Source organism: Carcharhinus amblyrhynchos, chromosome 12, assembly GCF_965287045.1.
Source record: "Carcharhinus amblyrhynchos chromosome 12, sCarAmb.v2.hapA, whole genome shotgun sequence".
Classification (NCBI taxonomy): Eukaryota; Metazoa; Chordata; class Chondrichthyes; order Carcharhiniformes; family Carcharhinidae; genus Carcharhinus; species Carcharhinus amblyrhynchos.
Genome location: NC_137335.1, coordinates 33,819,460 through 33,842,238, shown reverse-complemented (window position 1 = coordinate 33,842,238; position 22,779 = coordinate 33,819,460). Strand labels below are relative to the sequence as shown.

At 47.8% G+C, this 22,779-nt stretch overlaps 1 protein-coding gene and 1 pseudogene across 2 annotated transcripts in view; one reads left to right on the top strand and one right to left on the bottom strand.

The window, feature by feature from the left end:
- Positions 1-11,693: 11,693 nt before the first annotated feature.
- Positions 11,694-11,858, bottom strand: LOC145350577 (COP9 signalosome complex subunit 9 pseudogene; annotated as a pseudogene).
- Positions 11,859-18,106: 6,248 nt separating this feature from the next.
- The window catches only part of cnksr3 (cnksr family member 3), a 153,614-nt gene continuing 148,941 nt past the window's right edge, over positions 18,107-22,779 (top strand). Inside the window, exon 1 of one of the 2 annotated variants that reach the window (XM_080200342.1) lies at positions 18,107-18,298. In XM_080200342.1, the coding sequence (XP_080056468.1) occupies positions 18,247-18,298 (52 nt within the window). In that variant the 5' untranslated portion in view covers positions 18,107-18,246. The remainder of the gene's footprint in view (positions 18,299-22,779) is intronic. The other variant, XM_080200343.1, reaches the window with a different exon arrangement.

Here is a 22,779-nt window from a genome sequence, read left to right as displayed (position 1 = left end):
ACAAATTAAAAGTGGCAGCTCCCCAAAAAGGAAGGGGAGACAGCCCAAACAAAAAACAAAGTCGAAAGGAAACTTAAAACATTAAATCAAAAGGTGATTGTCGGGGTCTATAATACACCCCAGCCCCTGCGGTGCCCAGCGGGCGCGGAAGGCATCAACTGCACCTGTGGACACTGTATGCTCCCTCTCCAGGGACACCTGGCCACAAATGAAGCCGCAGTAGAGGGGCAGACGGGATGGACGACCCAGTCGATTGCCCGCTGCCTGAACCTATTGATGGCCCTTCTCGTCAGGCCCAGGAGCAGGCTCACAAGGAGGTTGCCATCCCGACCCCCCCCCCCCCCCCCCCCCCCCCAGTACCAGGTGCCCATAGATTAGGAGCATGGGACTAAAATGCAAACAAAACATCAGTAAAAGATGTTTGAGAAAATCAAAACGGGTGTGCAGTCTATAACACAAAACGTAGACATGGTCCATGGACTCTACAAGGCCACAGAAGGTTCAGTCTTGGGAGCCTGTGGATCGGAAAAACCTACGGTTGTACAGCACTGCTGCATGCAGCACCCTCCACCTAAAGATAATTAGGGGAGATCCCTCCATACAGGGACCTCCACTGGGGACCTCTGCTGCCGGCGGCAACAAGGCCCGCCAAGGTGTGTCCGGGCGACACGGGAGGATGCGGTCGTGAAAGGTGTGCAACAGCATCCCGTACAGGATACGCCTCCGCTCAGTGGAAAAGGGCACAGAGGACATTTCCACGAGGTGGCACATGCAGTGGGGCACCTGACCCTGGGGGGGAGGGTCTAGGCTTTGGGCCAATGTGAAATTCCATCCGAGCAGGTTCTATCCGAGCAGGTACACCGCATGCCTCCACCGCCTTGAGACCGCGTGCGCACTCAGGGCCAAGCATGACCATCCTAAGGTCTTGGATGGCCACCCCCGCACACTGAGCCAGCACATGGAAGCTTATCCAGCCCGCTCCTCCGCCATCCAGCACGTCCCCGATCCTGGTCACCCCGGCGCCCACGGCCCTCCTCTCTGCCAGCCACCTGAAGTTGTAAGGCTGGAGGTGCGGATTCCTGAGCAGCAACTCTCGCACGAGAGCCGCTACTCCTGACGGGGGAGAGCTGCGCCGCAAGGCGTCCGCGTTCCAGACCGTGAGGAGGGCTTGGTAAAAGGCGGGCAACTCCCGCAACGAGGCCGGAATACACCCCTGATCGATATGCAGGAGTTGGACGTTGTAGTTGAGGCCATGCAACTGGCGGAAGAAATACGTTGCCAGGGCACGTCATTGTGGAGGAGGGTCGATGTAAAGGTATCTCTGCAGGGTTGGAGGCGGAAGGTGCTACCTGCGTGAGGAAGCACACCAGACCTTGGCCACTGTCCTCAAGCGGGAGATGCAGAATGTGGCAGAGGCCCAATGCAGTCGATTGTCCCAAAAGAAGCGCACAAGGGTTTTCTGCATGTTTGTGACAAAACTAGGGGGATGGGTCAAAGTGACCAGCCGGGACCACAGCATGGAGGTGACCAGAGGGTTTGTGATGAGAACTCTTGCCCTGTAGGACAGCACTCGGAGCAGTCCTGTCACTGGACTGGCAGGCGGGCAGAGACTTTGGCCTCCAGTTCTCTGGTCAGGGTTCCTTGGCTGGGCAGAGATGGACCCCCAGGTGGAGGAGGTTGGTCCCACTCCAGGTGAAAGGCCTAAGAAGAGGCTGGCTAGGGTGAACATTGGTCCTTTAGAGGATGAGAAAGGGGAGCTAGTGGTAGGGGATGGGGATATGGCTAAGGTCTTGAATAACTTTTTTGTTTCTGTCTTCACGGAGGAGGACGTGAATAATTTGCCGGGTGTTAGCGATGGAAAGGTGGTAGGAATGGAGGGTCTTAATGACATTACTGTTACTAGAGAGGTGGTGCTCGACAGACTGGAGGGGCTGATTGTGGACAAGTCCCCAGGACCGGATGGAATGCATCCGAGGGTTCTGAAAGAAATGGCGGAGGTGATAGTGGATGCCTTGGTGGTTATTTTCCAGACGTCGCTGGATTCCGGGGAAGTGCCGGAAGATTGGAAAACGGCTAATGTTACGCCGTTGTTTAAGAAGGGTGCCAGGCAAAAGGCGGGGAATTATAGGCCGGTTAGTTTAACGTCTGTGGTAGGTAAAATGTTAGAATCCGTCATTAAGGAGGAAATTGCGAGGCATCTTGAAGGGAATTGCTTGATAGGGCGGACGCAACACGGTTTCATTAAAGGGAAGTCGTGTCTGACAAATTTACTGGAGTTCTATGAGGATGTGTCTAGGGCAGTGGATAGAGGAGAGCCGGTGGATGTGGTCTTTCTGGATTTTCAGAAGGCGTTTGACAAGGTACCTCACAAGAGGTTATTGCAGAAGGTCAGGGGACATGGAGTTGGGGGTAGGGTGTTAGCGTGGATAGAGGATTGGTTGTCAAATAGGAGGCAGAGAGTGGGGGTCAATGGGTGCTATTCGGATTGGCGGTTGGTGACTAGTGGGGTGCCCCAGGGGTCGGTGCTGGGGCCTCAGCTATTTACCATTTATATAGATGATCTGGAGGAGGGAACCGAGTGCAGGGTGTCGAAATTTGCTGATGACACCAAGATTGGGGGAAAGGCAAATTGTGCGGAGGGTGTGGAGAGTCTGCAGAAGGATCTAGATAGGCTGGGCGAATGGGCCAGGGAATGGCAAATGGAATTTAATGTTGGCAAGTGTGAGGTGGTCCACTTTGGTAGGAAGAATGGTAGGAAGGACTATTACTTACGTGGCGAAAAACTGCAGCAGGCGACGGTGCAGAGGGACCTCGGGGTCCTTGTGCATGAGTCGCAAAAACCCAGCTTGCAGGTGCAGCAGGTGGTCAGGAAGGCAAATGGGATGCTGGCCTTCATAGCGAGGGGGATTGAATATAAAAGTAGGGAGGTCTTGCTGCAGCTGTATAGGGCATTGGTGAGGCCGCAGCTGGAGTACTGTGTGCAGTTTTGGGCGCCGCACCTGCGCAAGGATATTTTGGCCCTGGAGGGAGTGCAGAGGAGGTTTACTAGGCTGATACCGGAGTTGAGGGGATTGAGCTATGAGGACAGGCTGAATAAACTAGGCTTGTACTCGTTAGAGTTTAGAAGAATGAGGGGAGATCTCATTGAGACGTATAAGATGATGAATGGGATGGATAGGATAGAGGTGGAGAGACTCTTCCCGCTCAAAAAAGACAGTAGGACTAGGGGGCACAGCCTCAGGATAAAGGGGAGGCGGTTTAGAACGGAGTTGAGGAGGAACTTCTTCACTCAAAGGGTGGTGAATCTCTGGAATTCTCTGCCCGTTGAAGTGGTGGAGGCTGCCTCGCTAAATATTTTTAAGAAGCGGGTTGATGGGTTCTTGATAAGAGAGGGGATTAAGGGTTATGGGGAGAGGGCGGGAAAGTGGAACTGAGCCACAACAGATCAGCCATGATCTTATTGAATGGCGGGGCAGGCTCGAAGGGCTAGATGGCCTACTCCTGCTCCTATTTCTTATGTTCTTATGTTCTTATCCTCCGGAAGGGGGTTCATCTCCCACGGACCAACCAGGTGTCTGGAACACTTGGCCCAGTTGATCCTGGCGGAGGACGGGGCAGCATTCTCGCATCCTCTGCAGGTCAGCTGGGTCCGTGAACACGAGGAGCACGTCATCGGAACAGGACCACCTCTACATCCAGGCCACGCAGAGTCAGACCCGGCAACCTCCCCCGCAAGAGGCGCAGGAAGGGCTCCACGCATATGGAATAGAGTTGGCCGGACAAGGGGCAGCCCTGCTGTACTCCCCTCCCAAAGTGAAGGGGTGCCGTCAGCGACCCGTTAACCTTAATCAGACACTCTGCGGCAGAGTACAGTAATCAGATCCGGGCGACAAAATGCATCCCGAACCCAAATGCCCGCAGGGTCCCGAGTAAATACTCGTGCTCCACCCTGTCAAACGCCTTCTCCTGATCTAAGGACAAGAAGGCTCTCCTCTTGTCCAGCCCTCTGGTGGTGGTGGATTAGGTCCCGGACCAAATGGATATTGTCATGGATAGGTTGGCCCGGGACTGTGTAGGACTGGTCAGGGTGGATCATGTGGTCCAGTACGGGTCCAAGGCGTGAAGCCAATGCCCTGGCAAAGATTTTATAATCCGTGCTGAGGAGGGAGACCGGGCGCCAGTTTTTAAGTTGCCGGAGATCCCCCTTCTTCAGCAGCAGAGCTATGACTGCTCTGCGCCACGAAAGGGGCATCTCCCCGGTAGCAATGCTCTCCCCCAGGACCCCTGCGTAGTCGTTCCCCAGGACGTCCAGAGCGCCCTGAAGAACTCTATGGTCAGCCTGTCCAGCCCCGGGGCCTTTCCCCGTTGGAGGCTGTCGAGGGCGCAGGTCAGCTTGACCACGGTGATGGGGGCCTCGAGCCTGCCGACGCCCTCCGGGCCGATTTGCGGAAGGTCCTCCCACAGAACTCTGCGGGCATCCTTGCTGGACGGATCCGGAGAGAAGAAGGAGGTGTAATAATCCCGGGCGATGGCCCAGACGCCCTCCGGATCCGAGACGGGGGCACCGTCGTCAGCCAGCAGCGTAGGGAGCTGCTGACGGTTAGCCCGCCCTTTTTCCAGCGAGTAGAAGAAGGGAGAGCCGCGGTCCAGGTCCACTCGGAACTGGAGCCGCGACCTCACGTACGCGCCACGGGACCCGACCAGTTGCAGGTCCCGCAGCGCGTCCTTCTTCTCCCTGTACTCCAGACACAGGGCCGGGTCCGCATCGGGCCGACCGAGATGTACCTCCAGGTCGAACAGCTCCTTCTCTAACTCCCCGAGCCTGGATTTCTGCCTCCTCGTCGACCCCCTCGCGTACTCCTGACAGAAGGTACGGACGTGAGGCTCGCCCACATCCCACCATAGCCTCCAGGAGGGGGAGCCACTTCCTTCCCCAGCCGGCCCAGAATCGACAGAACGAGTCCAGGAGGCGCTCGTCCTCCAGCAGCGAGTTGTTAAATACGCGACCCCCCCCCCCCAGCACGAGACGGAACAAACTCCGCCCACACCAGGTGGTGGTCCGTGCTTGGCAGCTGCCGCATGGAGGCCAACGGCATGCCAGACACGTAGGCCCTCGAGAGGTAAAGGCGGTCCATTCTGGACACTCCGCCTCCAGGCCTCACGTGAGTGAAAGCTCCGGAGCCGGGATGGAGATGTCTCCAGACGTCCACCAAGTCGTGGGTCCCGAGCAGGTCCCGCAACGTCAGCATCGCCGGGGTACGCCACCAGGGGCCGACGCGGTCCTGTGCCTCCAGGATGCAGTTAAAATACGCCCCCCCCCCCCCCCCCCGAGGACGATGCATTCGCCCCCCTGCGATGGTGTCGAGATGAGCGGACGCTTTCTGGTAGAAAGTCGTTTGTTGCAGTCCAGCGGTCGGGGCGTAGATGTTCAGCAAGTGAATGACCACACCCTCCTCCCGGACCGTCAAGTGCACCAACCGGCCTGGCACCAACTCCTTGACCCCCAAGATATCTGGCTGAAAATGCGTGGCCAACATGATAGCCACCCCGCTGGAAGCAAGCGTGAGGTGGCTCATGTCGACCCCCTCCTCACCACTCCAGGAGCCGTCGGGCTTCATCTCCCGGAATGGTACGAGCTTCCTGCAGGAAACACACCGCATACTTCCCGTCACGGGGGACCGAGAAGTTCTGGAACCTGCAGGGTGGTTCACTGCTGCCGTTGACGTTGAGGCTGGACTTGAGACTTCATGTCGGTAGCAGCGTGCCGCCGTCACCACTTATCTAATTACATGGGGGACCACTGGGGTAAGTTGCGCCAGTCCACTCCCCGGTGAGCCCGTCGAGGAACTCCTGTACCCGACACCGCCCTCTTTTAGTCAGGCCCGAGGCGGCCTAGGAGCAGGTCTGTGTGGACCGGACGAGCAGCGACAAGTCCCACCAACAGTCGAGGGCTAGTCGGATGCTGTCAGGGCAGCCAGAATGGTTTTTGATGAAGGCCCTGAGTTCCCCAGAGGGGATGAAGGGCAGGTCAGTGAGCGGCACGAGGGAGTACCCCATCTTGCTCAAGGTGGACCCTGAAATAGTCCCCGTGCCCACCACCTTACCTCCTCGGGGCCGTCGCCCTTCAACTCCGAGTCCCCCGCCGCAGGGCGTACGGCGGGTGACACGGAGCCGCCAACTAGCCCTGGCTCCTCCCCAATCCCACCCCCCGTATCGGCGGAGTAGGGGTTTCCCCCGGGCTCTTTACCCTGCGTTTGTGGACCGGTGGCTCAACCCCCCACTCTGCCCCAGACGCCAGGTCCGGAGAGTCCCCCCGGTCTGTCGGGGATCCCCAGCATCAGAGGTCGGGACAGAGAGGGGGGGCCTTCCTCCCCACTGTCGCCCAGGGACCCAAACAACGGGGTGCCACTGCAGTCCCCCAGCAGTTCAAGGAAAAATTCCTTGGCGGTGCTGAAATTCACCGGGTGGAACAAGACCATGGGGGCCCCGCTCCCACCCAGCCCAGGGGGAGCTCCACTTGGAGGACTGCAGCAGCGTGCTCCTCTTTTTATCTTTCTTCTTGCCCCCAATTTGGGGGCAAGGCATGAAGACAAGTGGGGGCAGAGCAGGGAACGGTACAAATTGGGGGAGGGGCATAGGCGCCACAACCTCTGAGCAAGGGGAGGGGGTGTGGGGAGTCTCACTGATCTCAATTTCCCGCTCCCCTGAGGTATGGCTCCTCTTTGTGAGGGGCAACCCCTTGGCAGGAGATGCCCCTCGCAGTCTGCCCCTCTCCTTCTTGCCCTGCCCCTTGGCCTTCCCTTCTCCCTCCCCGGGAGGTGTTGTATCTGCCGGCTCAGGATCGTGTACTCGCCCCACGCCCAGACCCGGGAGCACACGCACCCGCGACGCTGGGCCCAGCACTTGGCTCTGAGGCACCCATGGGCCCAGTAAATGGTTTCGGAGGTGGACTGGAGGCGTTCTTTTTCCCCCGGCCAGCAGCTGGGGTGACGAGGATGGTGGGGGGTCGGGGTTCTGCTCCCCCCCTTCTTTTTGCCCTTTTCTTTTGCCGGGGTCTTCTGGCCTCGCGGAGGCTCCACTGCCCCCACCGCCAGCAGCCAAGGTGGCAGCTGCTGCCGGTGTGGCCTCCCCTCACAGGGGGCCAGGTGGTACTTGGTTAGGAGAGGGGGCTGCAGTGCCAGCTGCGGCTGCCTTGGGTTGGGGTCAGCGGCCTTGGAGGCGGGGCAGTTCTTTTCAATTTGCCCCGCCTCCTTACAGGCATGGCACCGCACACCGTCCGCGGACCAGAAGACCCGGTAGGTAGTCCCCTCAAAGGGGACATTAAAGCCTCCTTCCAGGCACTCCTCCTGGGCCAGGCGGACATCTACCTGGCGCTGGAAGGATTGCACATGCCTGAGGGCTGGGTTACAAAGGCCGAGCGGGATCGGCGCCACCTCGGACCTGATCTCCCCCAGGAGATGGAGATGGGGGGAGGAGGAGCTCCATGGGGATGAAGGGCAGGACGTTTGAGACGACTAATCGATGGTGGTGACCCCAAGGGAGTCCACTACCAAGAACATCTCGCCCACCATAAGACACCTTTCCAGGGTCAGGTGGACCACCCGCCCGGCCTCCAAAAAGAATACGGCCTTGCCCTACATCTTAGAGGCTGCTATATTAGCTGAGGGGCCGGCAATCCCAGCCATTGCCTGAATGCACACCTCGATGGTTATGTCGGGGTCGGCGTAGCACTTCACCCCGAGTTGTTTCGTGATTAGCCGAAAAGGTGGCAGGGCCTTGGGAATGGCAGGGGCTTTGGCTGCAGTCACACCCGCATAGGTGGACCGAGACGGCGCTGCCTCCGGCAATGGTGTCACTGTCGCCATGATGGTAGTGGTAGGTGCCATGCCCACCCCGAGATTGCCCAGATGTGTGGCAGGGCGTATTTTGTTGCAATTTATCCATGGGATGGGGGGGGTTGCAGGGAGGGTTGGGTCAGGGGCCTCTCTGGCCTTTATGTGATGCACGGAGAGGGGGGGGGCGGTAAAGAGGGAAGGGAGGACTCGTGTGGTGTGGGGGGAGGGGTCTAGCCCAAGAATTGGGGGACAGGGAGGGAATGAGAGAGGGTGGGGTGGGTGGGAATCCGGGTACTCTCTCCTCAGAAGTTAGAGGGAGAGAGGGGGACGGAGGGGCAGGAGGGAGGACAGGAGCACTGAGGTGGGCCAGTGCCCCTGTCAGGAGGGAGGTGCTGGCGTTGGGGGCAGCACCAGCGGGTGGGGGGACTTCTAATCTTCAGCCCTGTGGGTCAGCAATGAAAAAGTCCGGAACGCCTTCACACCCCCCACCCCTCACTCCTGTAGATGGAGAACGATCTCCTTGTATTCTTCCCCTTCCTTTTAGGCACAGTTGCTCAGCCCTTCGATGGTATGTCTTCTTCTGTTGGTGCTTGATCTCTCTCTCTCGTCAGGGTTGATAATACACCCCCGCCCCTGCGGTGCCCAGCGGGAAGGCGTCAACTGCACCCGTGGACACCGCATGCTCCCTCCCCAGGGACACCTGGCCACGAACGTAGCCACGGTAGAGGAGAAGACAGCCAGGAACCATCAATTAGTCGTTTATACTCTAGCAAGTGAACCTCATTAGCCTGGCTGAAGTCATCATATGGTGTCGCAGTCAACTGCACTTAAAGGCGTAAAAGGCAGGCACAACTGAATGCCTTTTCTAGGCCATTTCAGTGTCAACCACAATGTTGTGGGTCTGGGCCAGATTGGGTAAGAACAGCATATTTTCTTCAGTGAAGGAAACTGGGAGTCAAATGGGTTTTCACTGTCACCATTACTGAGCCTAGGGTTTTTAATTCCATGTTTATTTAATATGATATGAAATCACATTTAAATCAGATTGATTTAAATTCTCCAGCTAGCAGGATAGGATTGGAATTCACATTTCTGGATCATTTATCCAGGCCACTGGGTTACTGGGTTAACATAACCAGGTGTTGTCATTTCCCAAAATTATATATGGGTTGTTTGTCAGGGTTAGGAGATACGTAACTTTCTCCTGTGATGACAATGGCTAGTATTACCAGGCACTTCTCTGGCCACTTTCCAACAAGCATGCAGTGCTATCAACCGCACACAAATATTAGACATCTCATCAAGAGAGCCATTGACATGGTCAAGTTGCACTCCAGGTTTCTGGGTGGGACTGGAGGTGCCCGTCACTACTCAGCAGCAAGAGTGCTCAGGATAATGGTTGCTTGTTACATTCTGCACGCCATAGCACAATAGCTAAGGCGAGAGATCCAAGAGGAACAAGCCACTCAGCATTCCTCGTCTATTGAGAATTCCAGTGAGAAAGACAGAGATGAAGGTGGGCTACCCAATGCCACTTGATCCAATCATATTCCTGCTTGAGGTGCCAGTGTTGTCCTAATGGTCAGAAGGTTCAGTTAGTCAATCATATTGCACCAAAGTAACTCTATCCCTCTATACTTTACTTGCCCATCTGTCCCTCAAGCAGCTCACCCCCTATCACTTGCCCGCCTGTCCATCCATCCATCCATCTGTCTATCTGTCCATCATTGCAAGTCAAATAATTGCTGCCAATTCATGGCTTCACAATCAAATGAATAGCGTAGTTGACATTCACCATTCAAGAAGGGGGACACAGGAAGGTGATACAAAGTAACACATATATTGTGACTTAATAAATTAATTATTTAATCAATTTTTCAAAGTTGTTTTAGCAGAGGTTGAGGCAGATAGCTCTGATCCTGGGTTTGACTTTGGCAGTGCTTGTGGCCAATAACAACCCAGGAGGGTCCCCTAAGACTGCTCCACATATACGTGTACGTGGGCAGACTCTGCCAACAGGAGAAGAGGCAGCATGTCTGTGCTGGTTGAAGTGGAAAAACGGTTTGAGGAGGTTTTGCATTTTTGTCTTCTCCATCCTACGCTGATGTTGCATTACCCCTATCTCATTGTGGCAATTCGCGAGGTCGCAATTGTCCACATCCAAAATGTCTGCCATCTCCTGTAAGGCTGTAGGCATGTTAGCTTTTATAATTTGCAAGATCACTATCTGGAGATGCCAGCGCTGACTAATGCAATGAGATTCAGGTTCCACAGGAAAGCCCACTCTCTCAATGGAAGATGTCATCCCAAATGCCTGAAGCACCAGCCAACAAATGTTTGCATTGGCTGCTGTGATGTAAGATGCATGTTGGTTGTAAGCGCAAGGTTTCTGAGTCGTGGAATTGAGGTGACTCATTGGTAATTTCCTTTGTTTTATTTCCCTCTCTTTTCCATGTGTGATTTAATCAGCAACATACAAACTCCAGAAAGTTAACTTCCCAGGTCACAGTGAGAATAATGTTTTATTATCCAGTAAAATTACAATTGATGCACACTGTTAAAAATCATTTTCAAACATTCTTAAAAACATGTACAAAATAAGGGTGGTATGGTGGTTAGCACTGCTGCCTCACAGCGTGGAGCCTGTCTGTGTGGAGTTTGCACGTTTCTCCCTATGTCTGTGTGGTTTTCCTTTGGATGCTCCAATTTCCTCCCACAGTCCAAAGATGTGCACTTTGGGTCAATTGGCCACGCTAAATTCTCCAGAGTGTCCAAAGATATGTAGGTTAGGGGGATTAGGTGTATGGCTGGTTCTTCTGCTGCTGAAGCCTTACAACATTTCCAAATGCATTTTCTGTGTGGTTACCTTTTCCAGTTGTCAGGAAACATGATGTCATTTCTCATCAGTGCTGCATCCCTGAATCATGCTGGGGTCCCCCTCACCTTCACCATCTACTCCACCAGCCTCTGTAATCAATAGATCATCCTTCATCATTTCCACTAGCTTCAGCATGATGCCACCACCAAACACATCTGCCCCTCCCCTCCCCTTTCAACATTCTGAAGGGACTGTTCCTTCTGTGACATCCTGGTCCATTCCTCAATCATCCTTTCCCTGTGGCACCTTTCCATGCAAGGACATGAGAGGCAATACCTGTCCTTTCACTTTCTTCCTTCTCACTATCTAAGACTCCAAACTTTCCTTAAGTGAAACAGCAATTTATTTGTACTTCTCTCAATTTAGTATATTATGTTCAGGACGTGTTCTCCATACCAATGGGGAGAACAATCGTAGACTAAGTGATCGCCATTATTCCGTCCGCAAGCATGATTCTGAGTTTCCTGTCACTTATTATTTTAATTCTTCACCTTGCTCCCACTCTGACTCTTCTCTCCCCTGCCTGCTATAGTGATCCTGTCAAGCTCAACACTCATTCTGTCAAGCTCATCATTCTTCTTGGCCCTCTGTTGCCTTCTGGACTCACTATCAACTTTAAATCAGTTTTATTCTGTTTGTTTTTTTGTTCACTTGTTTCCTTTTTATTCCTCATATTGTATTCAGATGGTTATTATATAACCATTCACACCACTATGGATATATTTGTTTCTTTATTTTATCCATTACCATACTCATTTTTGTAATAAAATAAATTTATAATTTCAAAAAGACAAAAAGTGTTAACATAGTGTCTGTACACATTTGTAAAATGTGGACTCTTTCCCAAGAAAACATCCTGCTTTGTGCATTTATCCATACAACATTAGCAGCAGTCACTGCAAGGTGTTGACTATTCTTTTCCCTTCTCCTTATCTGAAAATGTACAGTGGTTCAGATGGTGAAGCATGAAGAAGGAATCACTAAATGTCGTCATCATCAAACAGGTCTTCAAAATTATGAAAGAAACCTACATGAAGTGCTTTTTCATGGGCTGCATGATCCATTAGAAGTCCTGAACTTCCTCCTGCCTCATCCAGATCCACGTAGGGCCCCGCATCCTCCGGGAACATCTCATCCACTGTCAGCTTCACTGTGACAGGAATTTTCTGCCCTCCTGTCTCTGAATCCCTGACTCAAAAACAGACAGACCTTTGCATCATGAATTCTTTTGTCTTTTAATCTCTCCTGCCCTCCATTCTATCAGAGACCTTCCCTTTTGTTCTTCCTGTTCTCCACTCCCCACTTTAGCTGGCTTTGAAACTCTCATACTGTTATTTTTCTTTAGCTCTGATGAAAGGTCATCGACTTGAAATCTTTTACTCTGTTTCTCTCCATAGAGGCACCCAGCTGAGCCTCCTGCGTATTTCCAGCATTTCTTGCTTTTATTTCAGATTTCTAGCATTCGGAATATTTTGCTCTCAGTTTTTAATTGAATCATCCTTCAGAGTTTGACGTAATTCTCAGCATTCCTTAGATAGGTTTTGCATTTTGCATTTAACAATTTGTAACTTGTACTCTCTTGGTCAATGGGAAACAATCTGCCTGCTAATGGCAGTTACTTAATTAAATGGATAGGTAGAACGGGTAATTGCTGTCAGCAGGACCTGACTTAGGTCTTGGAATTTTTGCTACTGTGAATACTGGAGGTTACATGAACTGAGATCTCGAGGCATTAATTAAAATTAATAGCTTAAAGAAGGTATTAGCTAGATTTTAAAAGATGGAATAGAGATGGTTTTTAGATCACCAGAAAGACCTGTTGTTTGCAATTCTGTGGGAACTTCAGGACATTGGGTATATAAAGTGTCTCCAGCTGCTTGATTTTGAGCTCAGAGCTTCTGATGCTGAAAGGCAGCTGGAGTCATTGTGGAACATCAGGAAGGTAGAGAGTTTCCTGGATTGGAAGTTCTAGGAACTGTCCGCTCTGGAGGCAGAAAGTGTTCAGAATACAAGATGGGTGGCCATTGAGAAGAGTAAGAAGAGGCAGGAAGTGTACGAGTCTTCGGGGTGTCTGCCAGTCTCAAACTGGTACTCAGCATTGGTGACTGTTATGTCTTAAACAAGTGTATGTCCAGGTCATGGCATCAATGGGGGAAGGAACTTTACAGTGGGAACAGCAAAGTGTGGAAATGCAACTGTGATTGGAAATTGCACAGTTAGAGAATCAGACAGCGATTTCTGTAAACATTGCCTTGAATCTCACATGATGTGTTGCTCCACAGTGCCAAAGAAAAGGACAGCACAGAGAGGATGCAAGTACTCTGTAAGGGGAAGGAAGTGAGCTTGAAATTGTGGTACTTATCAATACCAATGACACAAGCAAAGCAGGTATTGAAGGGCTCTGGTCAGACTTTCAGGAGTCAGGGAGGTAGTTACAAAGTAGGATATCAAAGAGAATAATCTCTGGATAACTTCAAGTGTCACGCACTAGCAAGTGGAGAACTTGTAAGATAGAGACATGGTGCAAGAGGATGGCTTTAGAGTCTTGGAGCACTGGAATCATTTCTTGGGCAAGTTCACCTATTGAAAAGGGACAACTGTGCCTCAGTAGGATTTGGTCCAATGTCCTGATGGGAAAGTACACTTGTGGAACAGGGGATGTTTAAAACGGAATTGGCAGGGGGCACATGTAGAAATAGAAAAGAGAAATAAGTTGCAAAAAGAAGTGAAAATGTTGGTTAGTGTGAGAGAAGGGAATAGTATTAGATAATTGTAGACAAAGAAGACATATAAGGAATACATGTATTCCTTGGTTTAGAATTCATGTATTTAAATACACAAAGATTGTTGCACTGTAGGGATTCTATGGAAAATAGTCATGTGGAAATATGATGTGGTGGCAATAATGAAAGCATTCCATAAAAAATAGTTAAGGTTGAACGCTTAATATTCTTTGATAAAAAGTGTTCAGAAAAGACAAGATAGGAAAATTGATGGGCTAGATATACTGGAAAGACTGACTATGCTAAGAGAGGATAGGATAAGTCTTGTGCTCTGGATGGCTTGAATCCCAGTTTGCTAAGGGAACTGCATATGGAGATAGCACAGGGGAATATCATAATCTTCTAATCATCTCCCCATGTAGGAGAGGTGCCAGAAGAATGGAAAAGGTGACAATTTATTCAAGAAAGGGTCTATGGGCAGTTCTAGTAACTACAGGCTGGTTAACTTACCATTGAGTGTTGGAACTATACTCATCCAGGCAAGGGAAAAGTATTCCATCACACTCCTGGCTTGTGCCTCATAGATTGTGGATGGTAGATGTTAGATTTTAGAAGGTGGACAAAGAAAAAATGTTCCTATTAAACTGATGGTACAAGGATGAGGGGACACAGATTTTAGGTTAGAGATATAGTGGAGTTTTGAGGAAGAAATTGACTGTGAGGTGGTGGAAGGAGAGACAATCAATGATTTCAAGAAGAAATTGGATAGGTCCTTAATGTAAATAAATGTGCAGGGCCATGAAAATACAATGGGAAAATCTGGCCTGATTGGATGGATCTGCAGAGAATTGGTCAGGATTCAATGGGCTGAATGGCCTTCATCTGTGTTCTAATGATTCTTATGATCCTAAGCATTGACTCAATGGACTTTATAAATTGTGAATGGGGTACTGAATTTTATTGCCAGATGCATGGAACTTAAAAGTTGATGCGTAATGTGGATCTTTATAAAACCTTAGTGAGGCCATAGTTGGAGTACTGTTTGTAGGCGTGGACACAAAACCATAGGAAAGGTATTGATGCAATAGAAAAGGAATGATACAGATTTATTCAGTTGTTCCCAGCTATAAGATACAGATATGATGAAATTATTGAAAAGAATTGGAGCTTTCATTAGGTCTGAGGCAATTTGGGAGTTAATTAATAGTGGTGTGTGAAATTATGAAGGAATGGGGAAAATGGAGAGGCTGGCTGACTTTGGTGGAAGGGTAAAATGGGAGGTAGAAAAGTAGCTGCTCATTACACATCCAACTTGATTTTCCTTTCTAATGAGTTCAAGAAGCAGAAGAAATATTTTTGCACAGTGGATGTGAGGTCCTGTATTACACTGTATTACATTTATGGGTGAGATAGGTGGCAGAAGGAAACAGGAATAAAGAGGTATGGGAACAGAGTGGGCTCAAGGGATTGGCCCTGCTAGTCATGTGGATGATAAACACAAACATCAAGTTAGTTGAGCTAAACAGCTTGTTTCCATGTTGTAATTCTTGTATAATTCTCAGCTGACATCAGCATTTATGAACCTTCCAGCACAGCGTGATTAGCACACAGCGATCATAGAATTACCTAGAATTTACGGCACATAATCGGGCAACATGACCCAACTAGTCTGCGCTGGTCCCACCTGCTTGATTTAACCCAATCAGCACATTGCCCTTTTGTACTTCTCTACCTTCCCTTTGGTGCACCTATGCTATTTGTCTCAACCGTTCCTTGTGACAGTAAGTTCGCATTATAATCATTATCTGCATCAAGAAAATTATCCAAAATTCCTAATTCAATTTATTTGTTATTACCTTATACTTATGACCTTATTTTTGGATTTTCCTACAATTGAAAACATTTTCTCTGTCCACCTGATTGAGTTTTTTCTGGAGAATGGTTAGAATGTGGAGCTCACAGCCACATGGCATAATTGAGATAAATAGGATTGACATTTGTAAAGAAGCTGGATAAGTACATGAAAGAGAAAGCAACAGAAGGAAATGCCGATGAGATTAAATGAAGTAGGGTGGGAGGGGATTCATGTGAGGCATAAACACCTCTCACACCAGGCAGGCCAAATGATCTTCTTGAAGAATTATTGCAACTTAGAAAATATCACTGAATTCTTTCTTGTTTGGTTTTAACATTCAACGTGGCCTTTCATCTGGTTGTTAGATTACAAATCTTTTTATGGCATTTGCTGTTAAGAAACATGTTTCCCAGTCCCACTCTTGGAGCCACTGAAATTTGACAAAAATAATGAAAGCCTTAATCCTGGACTCAAATAAGTGTGTGATATCATTGTGCTTGGATGCAACATTAGACTGGTATCACATCCATTGTTCTAAAATAGTAACTGGCACTGTTGTCCCTTGGTGATATCTGCACTAACCCTCAGATTTCTCGATGCTGTAAATGCATGTGAGTAGCTCATAACTTTTAAAATAACTCACAGTATACTTATACGCTGTTACACGAAGACCTTAAATTAGTTTTTTGAAAAAGTCACTTATTTCTCATTGTTTCAAAGCTCCAGTCTCTTTTTCATTGCCACACCAACCATTTGTATTGATCTGATACCTTTAACATAATAAACATCTCAACGTTAAACAAGATGCCAAACAGTGATAGGAAGTGGCACATGTAGGTGACCAATGACATGGTCAAAGATGCAGGCTTACTGTGGTATTGCAGTGGCAGTTGTCACTGTAAATAGAAGCTGGTGTTCTCCCTCAGCTACTGTTCAGTGTTGTTCCCTCCTTTTCTCACCTTTGGAAGGATTTCCAGATTTCCCCATTCATCTTTGGTTGGGAGGTGGGATGATTTTCTGGCTGCTAGTAATGTTTATGAAATTGGCATGCAAAGGTGACAACTTTACTGACCTCCAACTGGCAAGGCAGACACTAACCTGGAAATTGCCAAGGTCTTCTGGTGAAAATGCAGTGTTCGTCAGGTGAATGGAGCCTGACGAAGAGGGTAACCCCTCGAAAGCTTGTGAGAATATTATCAAATAAATAGGTTGGACTAAAACCTGGTGTTGTCAGACTTTTTACTGTGTTTACGCCAGTCCAACGCCGGCATACCCACATCAAAAATGCAGTGGGGCAGTCATTGTGCCTGAGGGGCTAAATGGCCTCTTTCTTTTCCTTTGTTTGCAATACCTTGCTGTATGTAGGTTTACTGTTCTGTAGGTCTATCTTATAATAGTAGTTACATTTCAAAAAAAGTTAGGAAACTCTTTGGAACATCTTAAAATATAAAGGGCTGCAGGTTAACTCCCAGACAGAAGCATTTTAGTTATTGCTGGATGAGGTCAAAGAGCTCCACAATTCAAAAAAGCAAAGACTTAGGAGTGATCTGATCAAAGATTATCAGATGATGAAAGGAATAGATTGTGGTTGTGCAGACAGTTTGTTCCAACTAAATAGTTAAGGACAACCAGGAGGCACAATTCAATTTCTGTGTTCCAGAACTAGTTTTGACTTTGGGAGATGGTTCTTTTACCAAAGGATTATTGGACCTGTGCAACAGGCTGCCAGTTGGTGTGATCAACCCCGATTTACTGGTCCCTTACTTGAGGGGGAGGGTGTCTATCAACCCACACAAACTGTAGCTGTGTTAACTTCTGGTCCTGTTTTGATTATTAAGCCAGTTAGATGAAATTTTATAAAGCCCCCCCCGCCACATCCCCATGCACCAATGGGCATTGTTTAAAAAAAAATCCCAGGGTGGCTTTGGATAAAAGGATCAACGAATCTTTTCCTTTCCATTAATGTTCACATGTCAGTGGTACACTATATATACACAAGCCAGTTATTACACACATTGAAGAATTATTTTAAGCGTGTATAAGACATAATCCACCATCAGCCATATGCTATTTCCTGTTTTGCTTTGAGGTAACCTTGGAACGAGGAGCACTATAGGTTTGTATAACTTTGAGCTGGAAGTTGTATTAAGAATGATTTATTTTCTGATGACTTAAAATGTCCTGCAGGGTGTCAGAGTGAAGTTCTGTCAGCGTTGTGAATATATACTCACTGTGAACACAAGTAATAAGCTTTCCAATCCAGATGACAGACACTCCAGCACCCCTTTAAATATGAAAAGAGTATGAAAGGATGAAACAATGGTTAGCACTGCTGCTTCACAGTGCCAGGGAGCTGGGTTCAATTCCTGACTTGGGTCACTGACTGTGCGGAGTTTGTGTGTTCTCCCTGTATCTGCGTGGGTTTCCTCCGGGTGCTCCGGTTTCCTCCCACAGTCTAAAGATGTGTAGGTTAGCTGAATTAGCCATGGGAAATGTGTGGGAGTAGGGGGAGAGGGCCTGGGTAAGATGCTCTGTCAGACTTCTACACGATAGAGATTCTCTGATCCTATCACCGGCTCTGCCTTTAGATCCAGACTTTGTGTAAAGTGGGAATACCAAGGCGAGGTTTCCTTTCCTCCTATAATTATCAACGCACAAGGGGGAAGAGCTCAATAGGAATGCGTTTTCATTTTCGGCGTTTCTTTTCAGTCGGTAGATACAAATAATAGTCCCGGTAATCAGCAGGGGCCGCTGGGTGGAGCGGAGCCTCCCCTTTAAGGAGTTTGGGCGGAAGTGCTGGCGAATGCGAGCTGGTGGGCTGGAGCTGAGTGTGCAGCGGCAGAGAGGCGGCCGGGAGTCCAGCGCAGCAGCATGTGAGAGCACCGGCATGAGGACAGCGGGCAAGCTCACCCTCATACACTGACACACACTATCATTCCTCAACCGCTCAAACCAATGGAACCCATCACCAAGTGGTCGCCCAAACAAGTGGTGGAGTGGGTCCAAGGTAAGAACTTTTGGAGCTGTCTGTAACCGGGTTAGACAATCGGAAGCAACATTGTTTTTATCCTTCAAAAGAACAATGTTATATTTTCAACAGCTGAGTGGATTCTTTGCTGCTGCGTTTAAACTGACTGGTTCATATATCTTGGTTTCGTTTAGATTTTTCGTTTAACTTTTGCGTCCCTGGTTTCCTATTAGTGTTTTGATTTTCGTTACTATTTTTGTCACAAACCTGAACGTATTCTCAATGTTTTCTCCACAGCCCCCCCCCCCCCCTCCCCCTAAGTTCAGTGTCCCGCGTTAACTCAGTAACTGGGGGATGGGCGCACAGCCCCTCTCTCTCTCTCTGTGTTTCTGTTTATTTTTCTCTCCATCTGGCGGCTGTTTTGACCGATGACTCACTTGGGATTCCCGTTTGCTGCCTCTACGCTGACTTTGCTGCTAACTTCTCTTCACTTCGCAGTGTTGGCGGCCTCTGCTTCAGCAGGCGGCCTCCCGGTGTTTTGTTCTGAAGCGCAAACCATCCCCCTGTCAAACAAGAGGATCTAATTACTCCAACTAACTGGGGTTGAAAGGATCGAACTTGCACTGCATTTTTTTAAAAAAAAGTTTAACAGATGTCACAAAAACTTCAGCATTTTCCAATTAAGCTTCGGATCAGAAATGAACATACACTGGTCTTTTTTTTAAAACATATTGAATGATACAAACAGGTACTTTAATCCCTGTATATGAGTCAGCTAATCTTGGGTTGGCAAGGAAGGGGTCAGGTCTATGAGCCTCCCTGACCCAGGGCTGGGGGGCGGGGAATCAGCCATGGTTTCCACTGTTTACTGTATTGGAGTGAGCCCTAGCTCTGCTGGGAGGATAGGATCAAGCTTGTCAAAATGGTCTGACTGCTGTGGTAGGCGTGAGATCCTAGCCCAGGTCCCCAGATCATTACCGTGGGTCTCTGGTACTGTGACACCACTGTGCCCATTGCCTCCCCCTGCTGCTGAATAATTCACTGACGTTTGGTGCCTCACCTTGCATGTGATCAGCAGCTGTTTGAGTGAGGTGAAGATTCTGTGGGACTATACTGAACTATTAGTCAACAGCTTAATTCTAGTTTCGGGTGAGGGAAGAAACTTCTCTTCCTGTCTACTGGCTAACAACTGGAGTGCAGGATGATAGTCTGAAAAGTGGGCTCAGGCGAAATGTCTGTGTGTTCTCATCTCTGCCATCAAGGCATTTGAAAACATGTTGCAAACTTCCAGCATCCGTCTTGCATTTGCTTTGCTGATCAAAAAAATGTAAATATTTTGTGAATTAAATAATTTTGTTGCCTTATGCCTCCTTGCTTTGATATCCAGTTGCGAAAATGTGCCATTGAGCACTAATCTTTGTAACAGAATCCCTTAAACTAATTAGACTGTTCCCACTGAAAATACAAGTTTGTACATCACTTGTCATTTGGAACCTTGGCCTATTTGGTTAACTCACTGTGCCTGCACATCCTATCTGTTTGTTCTCAGTGTTTTAATTAATTTCCTCTTCCATCAATTGTCTAGTTTAGGAAGAAAATGAATATTGAGGATTGCAGCTAATTATAGAATAGGCCAATAATTGGTAAACGAAGATCCAAATGGATAAATATGAGAGAGTGATTTTAGTAGGGAAAAATAGGGAGGCGATTTCTTTCTTGAAAGGTGCGAGTCTAGATGGGGTGAAGGAACAAAGTGATCTGAGTGCAAATGCACCAGTCACTAAAAGTTGTGCCACGTGTTAACAAGGCCATAAAGCAAACCAAGTACTAAGTTTTTAATTTTGAGGGATAGAATTGAAAAATAGGCAAGTTGTTAGTCCTGCATTGAATCTTATTTAAGCCGCACTTTTGAATATTACATATGGTCACCATATTACAAAAAAAAGGAGGCAATGATACCAGAAATGTGTTTGTAGATTTTCATGCTGGCTCACCTTTCTCTTGGAAAAAAGAAAATTGAAGGATGATTGAATCAAGGTTTTTAAAATGATGTAAGGTGACTATGGAGAGAATGTTTGTTTGTAGGGGAAAACTTTCAGAGACTATTAATATTAGATAGTCACCAAGAAATCCAATAGGGGATTCAGAAGAAACTTCATTCCTAAAGAGTGATAAGAATGTGGTATTTGCTACCATGGTGAAGAACATTTTAAAGGGAAGCTACACAAGTAAATGAAGGAATAAAAATCGTGTGTTGGGAATACTCAACAGGCAACAAATGTGGAGAAAAACACTTCATTGCAGTATTACTATAAGCCTACGTGTGATAATAAAACGGATAATAATCCAGCTTGATGACTACTCATTTGAAGGGTCATCAGCTTGAAACATTAACATTGTTTTTCTCTGAGATTCTACTGCCCAATCTGACATTTCTGACATTTTCTGTTTCAGATTTTCAGTATCTGCAGTAATTTATTTGGTAAGCACTTGAGAGAAAAGGGAATAGAAGGTAATAGTAGATTTAAATGGGTATAATCTGCATGAGTGGAACATAAAAGTCAATATGGAAGGGTTATATAGCCTGTTACTGTGCTGTATGTCATTTGTAATCTTGTTTATTTTGTTTATAGTTAAGTTCTGCTAATGTAAAGTGTATAAACAGCTTGGATTTTGGCAAAGGGTACGTTGATGTTCCAGCAGCCAAAAGGATAATGTTTGTGTAAGTCTTTAGGAGTCTACACTCTACCACTGATTATGCACCATTGAAAGATCACAAAGACTACATGGAAACCATTTGTGTAAATCTTGGTGACCTAATTAACTAGTGGCAAAGTCTGACATGTTAAATAATGTGGCATGCTTTGTGATATTGCTGAAGGGGTGTGAAGAGAAGAAGAGTATTCTCATGGGCAAGCCCCAGTCATAATTATTTTCCTGGCGCAAGTTTTTTTTGTTAATTTCTTTACTCTATTCTTAAAGTTACAAAGCCAATGCTCAGAATGGACCGGGCAGACCCAAACTCATCTCCTTGCTTGCTCCTAAAGCCAAATTCAAATTCCGATTCGTGGTCCCCACAAGGTTGACAAAATAAGCTATTGAACTCTGTCTTGGGCTTGATCTGACACTTGATCTTAGCCAAAAGGTCAAGAAGTGATTCAGTTAAAATGACCACAGTTGAGAGTTAAATTGGAGGGTGTTTGCTGCCCATAGGTTTCCCGATTGAACCCCCCCCCCCCCCTCAATTTGGAAACGTTGCTAATCTTAAATTTCAGCAGTTCTTAATTTTATCTAATTAAGAAAAGACAGTGTCCAATCATTTCCATTGTGGTGGCAATCTCCACAATTTTCCGTGAAACTGGATTGGGCCAACATTCAGGGACTTGGAATACAAAAAGAACAAGTTGTTGACCCGAAATCGAAATTGTTCAAATCAGTCATAGATGTAGACCTATTTGTACCTTCTTGTTAATTTTAGGGTGAATGTTCACTCCTGATGCAAGGTCTCAGTGCTGGTCAGTGGGCTGCTACTTCTGGTTTAATCACTCAATGTCAGTGTCTACCTGCAGCCTATTTGTTTGTCATGGGAGATTTTTCAGACTCATGCCTCAGGATGCACCACTAGTGATCAAGAAATGATCATTTCTACTTGCCACATTAGCAAGTTTAATACCTCCTGAATCTCCCCAGAGTGAAATTATCAACCTCTTGCCAAATTAGTCTTATTTAAATTATTAATTATTAATTTAATTATTCAAATAAGTAGATTTAAATGGGTATAATCTGCATGAGTGGAACATAGAAGTCAATATGGAAGGGTTATATAGCCTGTTACTGTGCTGTATGTCATTTGTAATCTTGTTTATTTTGTTTATAGTTAAGTTCTGCTAATGTAAAGTGTATAAACAGCTTGGATTTTGGCAAAGGGTACGTTGATGTTCCAGCATAAATAAATTACTTATTTAAATCTACTTGGCTAAGGTATTGAATAACTTTTTTGTTTCTGTCTTCACGGAGGAGGACGTGAATAATTTGCCGGGTGTTAGCGATAGAAAGGTGGTAGGACTGGAGGGTCTTAATGACATTACTGTTACTAGAAAGGCGGTGCTCGACAGACTGGAGGGGCTGATTGTGGACAAGTCCCCAGGACCGGATGGAATGCATCCGAGGGTTCTGAAAGAAATGGCGGAGGTGATAGTGGATGCCTTGGTGGTTATTTTCCAAACGTCGCTGGATTCCGGGGAAGTGCCGGATGATTGGAAAACGGCTAATGTTATGCCGTTGTTTAAGAAGGGTGCCAGGCAAAAGGCGGGGAATTATAGGCCGGTTAGTTTAACATCTGTGGTAGGTAAAATGTTAGAATCTGTCATTAAGGAGGAAATTGCGAGGCATCTTGAAGGGAATTGCTTGATAGAGCAGACGCAGCACGGTTTCATTAAAGGGAAGTCGTGTCTGACAAATTTACTGGAGTTCTATGAGGATGTGTCTAGGGCGGTGGATAGAGGAGAGCAGGTGGATGT